At 38.6% G+C, this 13622-nt stretch overlaps 1 protein-coding gene across 2 annotated transcripts in view; it reads left to right on the top strand.

Annotated features, from left to right (window-relative positions):
- The window catches only part of CDK14 (cyclin dependent kinase 14), a 316491-nt gene that overhangs the window by 160034 nt on the left and 142835 nt on the right, over positions 1-13622 (top strand). For both annotated transcript variants that reach the window (XM_037386401.1, XM_037386402.1), the window contains one exon: positions 2215-2338. In XM_037386401.1, the coding sequence (XP_037242298.1) occupies positions 2215-2338 (124 nt within the window). The remainder of the gene's footprint in view (positions 1-2214; positions 2339-13622) is intronic.

The raw sequence follows: 13622 nt of genomic DNA on the forward strand, positions 1-13622 counted from the left end.
TCTCTCTTCCCAAGCAATCCCAGAGGGCCTGCGGGGTTTGCAGAATGCTTTGCTGCCAGGCATTAGGCTCGTGTTTTCACTTAAATCTTTTTACATTTAATATTAACAAATAAAAGCAAAGGTGAAGAGGAAAGAGAAAGCAGCAAAACAGTGGCTGATGAATAACCCTGTAATAAATTCAGGGAGATTTCCCCCCCCTCCCCGCCCCCTTCTCTTTCATGATCTTCCTCCAAGAAGGAAGCAATGATACAGTGTATTTAAGTGAATTAACTGACTTTTGTGGAAGTACTTGATGAGTACAGCATGCCTACAAGTTTGGAATAAACTACCTTCCTAAGCTGTCCTCAGAGTAGATATTTATTCTATTTAGCTGTAAAATTGTTTGGTTTTTCCTTAGGCCGTTGTGTCAAGATTTTGTATTAAAGCCAAATGAAAGCACACATTAATAAATGTATTTTAAGTTATTAAGATTACAGTGCTGTAAGAACATGATAATTGACATTTCTTTGCATATTTAAAAACAATGTTTGAAGTTAAATACCATTGATTTAGCCTAGCAAACTGGATATTTTTCCTATCTTTTTATTTTAAAAATATTATTTTGAAGTCATTTAATAGAATTTAATTTATATTTTAAGGCTGTAATGAAAGCTGTTTCTGCTTCCTGCCCTTATTAAACTAGGTTTTGTGTACCATGAGTTCCATTTTAACCACAATTCAAAAAGGAATGACCACGTTACTTACGACTTTCCTGCTATTCTTTCTTTTGTTTCTGTATTTTGCTCTTAGGTTTCCTCAGCACATTGTTAGGCCCCACCCTGGCAAGAAGGTGATTGATATGGCTCTTTGTGCCCTGGCTAAATAGCTAAACATACAGTGTATTGTGTCTGCACTTGGGGAAAAATGAAATGCAATTAAATTCATTTCAACTTCAGTAACATGACATTTCTGTTTCTTTCATGTCAGCCTTTATTCTCTTTTATAATCAGATTTTGTAACCCTTTTTATAATGTCTCCTCACTTCAGCAGTCACTAAGTAGGATGATTGTGTTGCAAGTTAATTAGAAATTCTCATGTGTCTGAGCTGACTTTTGCTAAATCTTTGGTGTGGTTTCCACATCTTCTGAGATGCTGAGAGAGCATGTTTCACCGGCGCTGAGCTGTGAGGTACGAGGTCCATATCCACTCTTGAATCCTTCATGCTTGGCTTTGCAAAGGCTTGTTGTGTTCCCATTTGGAAACTGTAGCATTTTTTTAAATATTTCAGGCAATAGGAGTGGTCTGTATATTAGGGGAGATTTTTCGCAACTGCAAAGAAAACTCCTGGGAAACAATCGTTCACCATTTGTATTGACAAAATCCATGAGGGTAACACTTTCACAGCAGGTGCCAGTAAGAATGCAGGAGAATGATGGGAGAGGAGATGAAAAGAGAGGACAAAAGATCTCCATCACCCAGCTCTTTGTTCATAATTGTAAATTACAAAAATACATTGTATCAGTGCTTAGCTCTAGGGAAAGAATTTGTAGAGTCCAGTGAAGGATTAAAAGAAACATGGGGGGATGAGTTAGGTTCCTATCTAAATTTACCTTAAGGACTATTATGAGCAGGCTTTAAAAGTCATTGTTAAGTTCAGTGAGAATTATTGTTTCCTAATGAATAATACATAAGCGGTTCCCATTAAAAAAAACTTTGAAGGAGAAAACCTGTCATACTTGCAGATTTCCTTGGGTACGCAGGCATTATTATTATGCTATTAATTTCTTTGTTTTAGCTCCAGTGTCCCATCCCCCAGCCTTATCTCCCTATCCCTATACACCCTGTACTGTTGTTTCCTATAATTAGTGAAGATACACATCTGTCTTCAGGCTACCACCTAATCTCTAAGGCCATATGGGTAAATGGAATATAATTATAATTTGGTAGAAACTGAGCTTTTCTGCACATGGTTGTATTGCTCTTTTTCTTTTTAAAGCAGGCAAATTGAATCTATGATACAGTAGGGCTTGGAGGCTGGGGTTAGTCCTTGCAAAGTACGTATTTTTAGATGGAAATTTTGTTGTGTTAAATTTGGGTGGGAAATTACACCAGTTTGGGAGGAATTCTGACACAATGTTACCACAATATGCAAGCACCCTGCATATTGTGAAGAAATCATCTGTGGTTATATGCAAAATATTAACAGAGGTCATTTTTTGTCCCCCTCTTTTTCAGTTATTTTTATTTCAGTTGCTGCGAGGACTGTCTTACATCCACCAGCGTTACATTTTGCACAGGGACCTGAAACCACAGAATCTTCTGATCAGTGACACGGGGGAGTTAAAGCTGGCAGACTTTGGTAGGCAAGCAGTTAATTACAAGTCTCTTATAATGTTGTAGGAATGTCAGACAGATGGTTCCATTGATTTCTCTTCCCCCCACCCTATTCCTTAGACACACCTTCTTCATTGTAGATAATTGCACATTTTTCTCCTGAGTGAGAAATTGATTATGGTCAACAAAATGCTTGATTAAAAGGGAGCAAGTGAAAAACAAATATATACTCCAGTTCTCACAAGGAAAATAATGCTGAAAGTATTTCAATTTTATTTACTGTGAGACCTCTGAATTAAAATTCAAAACCTGTAAACAGAGAAGAAAAAAAATAGAGAGCCACCTGAGGAAATACAGTCTATATGAAGAGCACAATCACTTTATGGAAGCAGCTCTAGGGTTGTAGAGATCTGCATTAACCTTCATTAAATGGTCATTAAAAGAGTCTGAACGACACAAGAATAAATATTCCTTCTAAGGAATAAAGGACACTAGGATCACCTGGACTGCTTTCAGTATCCATTAGTCCTTTATGGGGGAGCCTTACGTGGAGTATAAAGTCAGGGGAAATTATCCACTGACATGTTAGCCCTTTTGCTTTTTTTAAATTTTTATTTTAATTTTTGTTAAGCCACTTTCTAGTGGCTACACTTGGGCACGTACTCTTTCCTCTGAAAACCATTCTGAATACAGCTGTGGAAAATGACAGAATTTTTTTTTAGTTTTTTTACAAAATGTTGTAGGAATTCTTTCTTTCCTGTAGGTCAGCTTCTCAGCTAACTGATTCCAGGAGAACTTCTGAAGCAAGCTGAAAATGTGACCTATGGTTTTTTTAAATGTTTTTTATTTTTATGACTACTGTCCATATCGGGCTTCACATTTCATGCAGCAGCAGTAATGAGGGAACCTTGTGTGCTAATTGGCAGTTTGACTGCTAATATAGTCATGGGTTTTGTCTTTTAATTAGTGTTACTGCAATTAACATCTCCGTGTGTATTTGCTATGCTGCAGAAGGAAACGGGACTTCAGGTAGACGCCATCCACAAGAACTTGATTGGCCTTTGGATTGTAAGCCAATTAGAGAAATAGTATTAGAAACAATTACTATATGGTTTTACATACTTTTTTCTGCTGCTGTTTTTCAAAACTTGGAAGATACCTGAAGTTTTCTAAAGATACGCTTAGAAAAAGCATTCCTCGCATGTTGCTTTTCACTATGAGATTTCAATCTCTTAAGTATATGAAAACAAGTGAATTGTTAACTGTTTTTGCAGTGAAATACAAGTTATCCTCTGTTGAAGGTGCTGTGCTGTTTGAGATGACCAGTTTTGTTGTATCATTCATATGTATAAAACAGTATGAACTTATCCGACTTCCAGGTAGCCCGTTTCTGAGTTCTTCAAGAGGTTGTTGTGATAGTGCTCTAGCTTTGGTGGATAATGAAAACTGTAGGTGATCTTACAAACTCTTTTGTATGTAAAATGTTTCATGTGGTGTGGGGGTTTTGCAGGGGGTGTGCGTGTGTGTAATGCTGAAGCTCTATGGCTTTTGTGGCTGGCGGAGGGAGGCAATAAACTTTCAGCTGTGTTTTTAAGAAAAAGAAAACAAACCACCTTTCACTAGCACTGTTAAATGCCTTGCCGGAGGTGTAAGCCCATCAATGAAATGTCCACCTCGGATGTAGGTTGAACTCTTTCTGGCTGTATTGCCTGATGTTGCCATAGGGCACAGGAAAGGATGGGACGTTCGTTTTGCCCTGCTTTAGTAGGAAATGTAACTATCACTTCTGATGAAATTATTGCCTCATTGGAACCACTAGGGTAAATATCCCAGTGATGACAAAAAAAGTAGGATTTCCTACCTTTGCGTTGGTGGGCATTTAAGATTGACCATTATGTATTATTTTGAGAGGGAGACTAGACAAGTATAAGTACAACCAAGAAGAAATACCCAGTAGTAGACATATGAATGTGTTATATTGTGGAGAGGAATTTTCTTCTGTCTTGTAAGTTTGTCCTGACCTAACAGAAACATCTGCGTGATCTACTTTTATACACTGAGAGAAGATTGTATATCTCCATTTCTTTTTAAAGCTAGATTTTCTTTCATGGCTCATGACCTTGTAAAATTGAAAACCAGATGGGTTAAATTTCTCTTCTGAGAACCAAGATGAAAAATTAGAAGGGACAAGGTTAAAGTCTGAAGGGTCGTGACCTCTTCACTGGAGACCATGAGAAATGAGAGCACACCCGTGTGCTCTCTGTATGCACCCCTGTGCATATTTACTTATTTAAACAGTGTATTTTGTAGCCCATCTTCCACCTTCCCAGTACAAAGACTCTCTTAAACAAGATGTAAAGTATGGTGCTCTTTCTTTGTGTTTTTTCTCCCACTAATTTCTCCCATATAGTTTGCAATAATGTGCTTGGAAAGGAAGTTGGTTTTGATTGTGCATTTGATTAATTACATGAGGAGCAGTATGGAAATTAGAGATGGGTGTTTTGCTTTCAAATGCACTCAAGGCAGGAGGAGACCTATCAAGAAATCAGTTTCTGTCAGAGATAGGATTGACTTTGCTAGCACAATAATATAAAATCCTAGAGCAAAGGCCGTTTAGTCTCTAAGGACCAGATCTTCAGATTTTGGTTCATAAGTTTACAAAAAATCAAACAGCAGGCTGAAGTTTTCATTTGGCGTCAGGCTTATTTAATCTCCTCAGTGCAGGATATCAAATACTTAAAAGCAGCCTGTAGTCGATCATAGTTCTTGAATAAACAAGGTAAAAGAAAGGCTATTCATGCCTGCTGGTGCATTGCACTGCGGCTGAAGTGGAATCTTTGAATAACTGTGGGCATGTGTTTTTCTACAGCAGGGCTCCCAGACATAGATACTCTGCTGTGTGGGAGTGTCTTTGTTCAGATGAACGGTGGTTTGCTTTTCTGTTCATTGTGCTATATCTGCTAGGAAATGAACATTTATGAGAAGACTCAGCAGTCAAATAAAAAGGGAGAACAGAACATAGAGGCTTTATCAAATTAAAAATGGATGAGCTATAAAAGATGGCTTTCTTGAGAAGATATAATAGGGGAGACTACATCCTGAATAATTGTTGCTATGAAAAATAGTCCTTGAACTCCATTCCTGCATTCTTTTTTTCAATCTAATTAAAATTCTAGAGGAAATTAAAGTTTATTAGGAATTCTCCTTATGAAATGAAGTGCAAGAGTTATTTTTGATCCTGTGGTGTGAATTTGACTACGGTTTTGTTTGTTTTCCCCCGCACATGTCTGTCTTGTGTAGAAATAAAGTATTATAAACCTTTAATGAGTAATGCCATAAGCAATTACAAACTTAAATGAATAATGCCTTGTGCTTGATGCTCGTTACCACACAGACTGAGCTGCATAGCTGTTCCTTAGCCTTTAGTTAGTAGTTTCTTTAACTTTTCTCCGCACTGTATACAGATGCCTTTGTTTTGCCTTTGGATGTGTATTGACTAAAAAAAAATATCTTTAGGCCTTTGGAAAAGTCATTAAGAAGTTTTAAAAGCAAGGTATATTTCTAGAATAAATCGATTTTTCTTAACTATAAAGGGTGTCAAATGGCTGTACAGCCGCAGATAGGAGCATGAAAAAGATCACTAAGAATATCTTTTTTTTCAAGAGGTAGTTGCAGTCAGGTGATTAGTAATTAAGTAAAATAGTCATCTAAACAAATATGTGATTTGTATTCATATTGAACATATTATAACCAGTGATACCTTATTTTCAAAATAAGGTCGCTTTGAACCTCTAAGAATATGTACCAAGACTGTGGAAGCAAATATAGAAGAAAACACCAGAGGAACAGACAAGCTCTTGGCAGGCATCTTTGACTCTGCATGAGGGCACTTCTGAGTGGCCACAGGCAGAAGGGTATGGGGTGTTGGAAGGGTTTAGATAGCAGCAACAGAAGCTCTGTGAGGAGATTAAGTCATCTGGGAGGAAAATGTGTTGAGATGGAGGAGGAGCTTGGCAACAACAGGGTGTTGAGGAGGCAGAAGTAAGATGCTAGAAGAGCAGGAGGCAGAAAAGCAATAGGTGGTTGTGCAAAATGTAGGCATGGTGCTATGTGGGTGGGTAATTGAGTCACAGCAGACTGATGAGGCTGAGGTGCTCCATTACTTCCTTGTCTTGGTCTTCAAGAATAAGATTGCATAGGCCTTTGTTCTCAGAGATGCAGTTCAGGGAGGAAAGGGGTGAGTCAAAGATAACTGAGTCAAGGATCTTCTGAGAAATCTTGACCTATGCAAGTTCATGGGTCCGGGCAGGAGGCCTCCTGAGGGTACTGGAAAAGCTCTCTGATGTCATTATCAAGCTGCTCTCCATTATCTTTGAAAGACTGTGTAGACTGGAGGAGGTCCCCAGTAACTGGGAAAAGGTTAATGTTGTATCCATTTTCAAGAAGAGCAAGAAGGAAGGTGCTGCAAACTGGTCAACCGCTATCCCTGGAAAAATGATGGAGTGAGTCTGCTTGGAAGTAATTCCTGTGTGAATGAATGTGAAGAAAATGTTTACCAGTTTCAATCAAGGTGAATCATGTTTGATCCATGGGATTGGCTTTGGTAATAAAATTACTAGCTGTGCAATCTCCCAGTACCTAAGAGAGGGTTACCAAGAAGATGGTGGTGCACAGCAAGAAGGTGCTTTTTACTGAGGTGCACAGTGGGAGAATGAGGGATGATGGTCATAAGTTGAAACAGAACTGGGTATAAGAATGGAAGTGTTCACTATGAGAACACTTCAGCACTGGAGCAGCCCAGAGAGGTGAAATCTCCCTTCGCTTCACTGACTGGACAAAGCCTTGAGCAATCTGGCAGGTTGGACTAGCTGAATTCTCCTTGTGTGGTTCCATGGTACCATGCTTGTTTTGATTTACTTTCTTTGTTAGTGATTGGATATTAGCATTTAGCTATTGTGTATACTGATACAGATCAAGATTGGCTAATCATTTATGTTTGCATCCAGATTCTCATACTTCATAAACTCGCACAAAGTCCCTAAATGGCTGATAACAATCAGGTAGGATGTGGTTCCCACCTTCCATGGGGGTCTTTCCAAGAAGGATTTACTCTTTTTGTGCCTTGTTTCTTCTTCTTTGTCCCAAAAAATACACTAATGGCCTAATATTCTGACTCTTCTGGGGACAATGTGGACTTTAATCTGATCATAGTATGGTTACTCTTGCATATCCTTTAGTTAGAACATTTTTGTGCTCTCTGAGTTGAAAAGCATGTAGTTATATGTGTTATTAGAAATTTTCAGATAAAACATTTACATAGTTTTTGAGGGTAGGCATATTGACATCACCTTTCGATGCATTGAGAACATCCTCAGGGCACGGGTATAGAGAACAAAACATTTAAACTTGACTAGCATGTGAGGCAATGGTAGTGCTTCTGAGGTTGTGAGAGAAATTGGCCAAATTCCTATTAGGGCCACAGTGGTTTCTAGTGTTGCAAAGTGACTGAGGAAGAGTGTCAGGAACGTTTAGTGTTTTAATGCTTTGGTGCTTGTTCCTGTAGTCAGAGGGTTGCTTGTTCTCATTTGTGGGAGTGGGCTTTGGAGAGAAAAACAGCATGAGAATCTTCATGGAAACGACTTTGCTTTACTCTCCCAAATGGCACTGACGCTGAAGCTTTTCCTCTTAGCTTTTTGTTGTCTTTTGGGGACCTCCTCGGGTGAGTAGGGAGCTGCAGGAGATCTGCATTATGATGCATTATGTGAAGTCCCGCATAAAGCTTTCAGAGTTTTGTTAATATAGAGCCCTGTAATGTAGTAAAAGAAAGAATCAAGTAAGTGTGATTGAACCATACATCCATCCTTCTAGATATATAGGAAGATTAATAAAGATAGTAGGAGCTAAGAGGCTTGAGCTTTGTAAGAAAGAGAATTATACTCAGTGGAGCTGCAGTTTGAAACTGTAGTATTAAAGAGGATGTTTCCATGAATTTCCATATAGACTTTTCTGTGGAGAGCATGTTGGGGATATGTCACGAGGGACAGGACTATTGCTGTATAGTTTTCTGATAAGATGATTAAAGCTATGTTGACAACTTGGAAAAAAAAAAAAAAGAGTTTCTTTTAAAAGTGCATGTAAGATTCATACGAAAGGTTAGATAGCATAAAAGATTGCTTGCATTGGTAACCGCCATGTTTTTTCTGTGTAAATGCTCCACAGAGTATCAGATCTTGGAGATGCTGGTATAAAGAGTTGCTACAGTGCCTGAAGAGATGGTACTTTATATTGCTGGTGATGCTTGATGAAACTGTTTGCAAACTTTCTTTGAGAGCATCTCTAGCTGTGTAGGCTGGCTGCCTCTGATCTTTCTGGCTTCAAGTGTGCTCAAGGAGCAGCGGCTGTGGCACTGCAGCCACCTGCCCCTCGGGATGGGCTGTAGGAGCAGCCTGGGTCAGTTCTGAGGCAGCTGGCCCACAGTGGGCTCCTGCTGCCTCATCAGCAGGCCTTGTTGGGGCTGTAGAAATCATGGAAGCTGTCTGGATTTCTGTTATCAGAGGCTGCTGCTGATAAAGGGAGACAGCTTACCCTAAATGTAGGTCCACAGACCCCTCTAACACCCTGTCTGAATTGAACAGAGAAAGAAAAAGGCCTTTCTTTCCCATATTCCTGTGGGAGGTTGCTGTTACCCTGTGTGCAGCCTGTTCCCCTCTGATAACAGCCTTTGAGATCTAAAGAATTTGATCTTTTACCCCCCAGGAAAGTCAGTAATGGGTTTCTTTGAGGACTCTATTTGTATTAAATATTAAGAAATGAAGATGACTTCAGTGACAATGTTGGGAGTTAGTTGAAAAACAGGAAATGAGAACCTGGAAAGTGAAACCCAAACTACTCAAAGCTGAGTTAGCTTGCAGGTCTTTGTAAAACAGTTATTTCTGTAACTAACTGTAAATACAGCGTTTTCCATTGAGAGCAGAAGCTGATAATGCTGTTCACGGTGACAGCTGGGTTAGAGGCCTGGAGCAGCAGAGCAGACTGTGTGCGTGTGTCCTGGCGTAACCTCAGTCACACACTACGGAGTCAGTGAAAAAAGCCCCTGACATCCCTATTGCTTTCTAGAGCCATGGAAAGGGAGGCTAGAGCTTAGGAGTGGAGCGGAAAGGTAGCTTGGGAACCTTCGAGTCTTTTCTCTTGGAGGAAGGCTTAAAGTTCTAGGCTGCGAAGGCTGTAGGTACTGCGGGCCCAGAGACCCGTGGCAGGCTGCTCTGTTAGTTATTTGCTTTCCCAGAGTGACAGGCTTTCCCTCCACCCCCAGATCTTCCTTCTTAGTTTGTAATGGTATAACTGGCTGCTGTCCGGGAGCAGTTAAAACATTCTCCTTCCCCTCCCAGGTGCAAGGGCTTCACTTGCTGTGCTCATGACCTTCCCTCATCTTGCCCAGATCTGTGGTGAAGACTGGAGAGGAGATGCATAGTTGGCAGGAAATTTCAAGCGACAGAATGCAAAGGGATAGGTCTGATTGAGGCATTTGGGGTGAAGAATTCCTCTGTGCATTGTTTTTTGAGGTGGAGATGTAGAAGAATGTGTGGTCTAGTGCTGTTGTAGATGCTTCTTGCTTCACATCTCTTTGGTTTGTCATTCTCATTGTGGACCCCCATCTAATTAACTTCATAGATCTAATGCTTTTATTGAGGTATCGGATAAGTCTAAACAAAAAAATGCAGTTGTGAGAATCAATGCAGGACGACCACTTCATGGACAGAAATTGGGTTTCGTAGTCTATGAAGAAGGAATAGATTTGACACAGGTTTACTGTCTAGAGACAGCAATTTGCAAAAACTGTGAGCTTCTGTTTTCAACTAAGGCTTTAACTTCTCTCTACTAATAGTAAATACAAAGTAGAGCCACATGCTGAATTTTGTCCATGTCAGTCTTCACTGATTGCTTTTTAACTGTTGAAATTAAAATTCTTTAAATATACCAGTCTTTTCAGCTATTACTAAAGTAGATGCTGTAACTTAAGCTGCTCCCACTGAGAAGTACTGTGTAGGATTATTGGCTGAAAAGGAAAATTTTTGTAATTTTTTTTAAAAAACCATTAAGGAGCCAGAGATTGGTGTAACTCACTAAATGGGTCCCCTGATAAACACTTCTCAGATTACTTAGGGTTCAAGCCAGTTTCCTATTGCTACAAGTTAGTTATGTTGAACCTTTAAATAGGAGGAAAACATCTTAATTATCCATTAAGGGCAATAAAGGAAGTTGGTTATGATACCATTAAAACAACTGTGATGAAAAATGTGTTAGTGTTTTGTACTTAAAGAGAACATGGGATTTCGATGTCATCTGTACTGCAGCTCAGTGCTGACTGTGTTCTTGTATTATTACCAGAATCATGGTTTTTTTCATTGTCTCGTATTCCCCACCTAAGTGTTAACTGGGCTGTTACGAGGTAATTGCGCGAAAACCATGGGAGAACTGTGATCAGCTGTCTGTACAAGAGAGATCCATCCATCCAAATGGATCTGTAGATGTATTTAAAATCTGGGCAGCAATGACAAGTGTTTTTTTTAATTGAAAAAAGCCTTATTCAGTCATGTGATGATGTTCTATCAGTTTTATAGGAGAATATTTTCTCTTTCTATACATCTTCTGTTATAGCCTTAGTCTGTAGCCTTTTGACTAGTGCAGCTACAAGCCCCTTTATTTAAAATATTGAACTTGCTTTAAAACTTCATTGTCCTAAAGCTTCTTTGCTTGTTTCTGATATAGCAGTTACAGGGGCAAACAACTACTACAGTCATGGTAAAGCTTTTGAGTATAGCCATCCTGGTTGGTCCCATGGTACTCTCCTTCTTTGCTTTCTTGGTCTGATTATGGGTTTGTTTAATGTTTCCTTATTGAAGAGAACATACTGTTTTACATAGTGAGAAAATTATGCCAGATTTAAAAATAATTTTAATTGTTGTGTTATAGTTATGCAGATTTATTTTACACAGGAAATCAGCTATGTGGAAATTAAAGGATAACTGGAAAAGGTATAGATTGCAGAAGAGAGAATTCATCGTCAGTCAGAACAAAAATATTGATATGAAAGAAAAGAATTAATGTGAACAGAGATTGGTAGTCCATTAAGAGAAATGTACCATTTAACACAATATGAAATACTTCCATAATTGAGATTGCATTTTAAAGAAGTAATGGCTCTGTAATTTATAACATCATTTGTTTTGCCCCAGACAGTTAAAAACCTTGCCTTACTGCAATACAATCACTATTTATCTAGGTAATTTTTAATAATTTACGCAGGGGGGTTTCATACCTTCTGAAGGACACAGTACTGGCGTTATTAATATATTTATAGTTGCACAGTTTGTACTGATGTAAATGAAAATCAGCTTGCAGGTCTACCTGCATTAAGATGAGAATTTTCCCTGCAGCAATTGGCATTCATGATAGCCAGAAGAGGTCAGGCAGTGCTTGTCTTAGCAATACTTAACACTTCTGCAGTGATTTACATTTCCAAAGAGCTGTACAAATAAATGCTAACTCCACATAGCTACCCTTATGTATGTTACAAATAACAAAACTTTGCTTGACCTCTTGATCCAATTCAATGTCACCATCCTGGCAGTGGTATTTCAGTGTTTCAGTATCACTTTAGAGAAAGATGCCACACAAGGAGCATTTGCTTTTTAACAACATATTTCCAGAATCATACTGTAAGGCACAGCTTTAATGCTCTTCTAATGTAACTTTTTAAAAACTGAAATTGTCTGTTTTCATTTCTTCTTTTCCTGTGACAAAACTGTATTAAGAACTGGTTAGGTGGTTCTGCAGGAATACAGATGCCTGATTACTGATGTAAAGTCAAATAATCATTTAGACCTAAGCATATTGGAATGTCTCTCACATAAAAGTTTTCTTCTAAGATTTGTGATTCAGCTAATTTAAGATGACATATACATTAAATGAGTTTTGAGGAGTGATTCAATTGAACAAGTGAATCTAAGAATCCGGAGATTCCTGTTGTAAGATGTTGCTTTATAATATTGCTTTACAGAAGCAATAGTACTTACACAGATGTTCTTAATGGTTTCTCACTTGAAAGCAAAGTGAAAATAATTTTAAAATTTAGTGAAATCTTTGTCTCCTATAGTTATTTTGTTTGATGTATTTCAAAAAGCCTTGAAATAATTGAGAAATTAATCTTTTTTTTTTTTTTTTTTTAGTTTTGGTCCTTTTGCACCAATGCCTGTACTGTACTGATGTTTTCAGATCATTTTTCTCTGACTTAAGCCAGTGCAGTCAGATGTGGGTTTAGATGCTGTGGATGTTACCTAGTATGCGAATGTATGTACTAAGGAGATACTTTATGCAAAACCTACTGCAGTTCTTCAGCAGAACAGCCAGGACAGTGTCTTACCTGCTAAGGAAATACATAAGCTGCAGGGTATAAGATATTGTAGCAATGAAAAAAATCAGCTGAGTATTTGTCTTATCTATAAATAGTCTGGCTTGAGTACTGGAACCAGCCAGCATTAAACTCTGTGATCACTAGAGAACGGTTTGTGCTGGGCAGGGCAGCTATGCTTCAAAAGATGAGGCTGGATAATGGAACAAATGCAGCTGCGTCCTGCAGTGTAGAAATGTGTGCTTGGGTGACACCTTAGCTGGAAAAGCAGGCACATCAGACTTAATTGCAATGGCTGTGCAGTACAGGGGCCAGGTGTCAGTGGCTTCTAGTTGCAGTATTGTGCCTTTAATATATGTCAGACCTTATACAGTAAGAACTGATAGTTTCAATAGCCATGTGGTGACAGTTTTTCAAATTCACAAATTCCAAACCTGCAAGGTAATTTCAAATGGCAGTGTTGTTTGATTTATAAATAAAATAGTTGTTAGGTCTGCTTTTCAAAAGTACTGTTTGTTTGTTGATGTTAACATTGTTCAAATACTTGCTTCTCCATGTAGCCCTACTCTTGTTAAATTAGCTATCCTAGACCAGTTCCTGGGATGTGATCTGTTTGTAAATTAATTTGCAGGTACTTGTTTTGGCTTTTAGTAGCTGACAATGGCTTGAGGTATTCTTTTAGTTAGTTTGCCAGGTATTTTGTCTCTAGATGGGAGATGATGGATCAGCAAAATTATAGTATCCTACTGGAATAAATCACTCCATAGAGTAACATCCCAGTGGTCATGCAACTGTCATCAGTGTTCCAGTGCTCTACAGATTAACTGCACAGAGTTGTGGACCTCATTAACAGATGGAGAGAGCAGTGTGTGTTTGCTGTGACATCACCTTGTCACTG

This window comes from Falco rusticolus, chromosome 4 (assembly GCF_015220075.1).
Source record: "Falco rusticolus isolate bFalRus1 chromosome 4, bFalRus1.pri, whole genome shotgun sequence".
Classification (NCBI taxonomy): domain Eukaryota; kingdom Metazoa; phylum Chordata; class Aves; order Falconiformes; family Falconidae; genus Falco; species Falco rusticolus.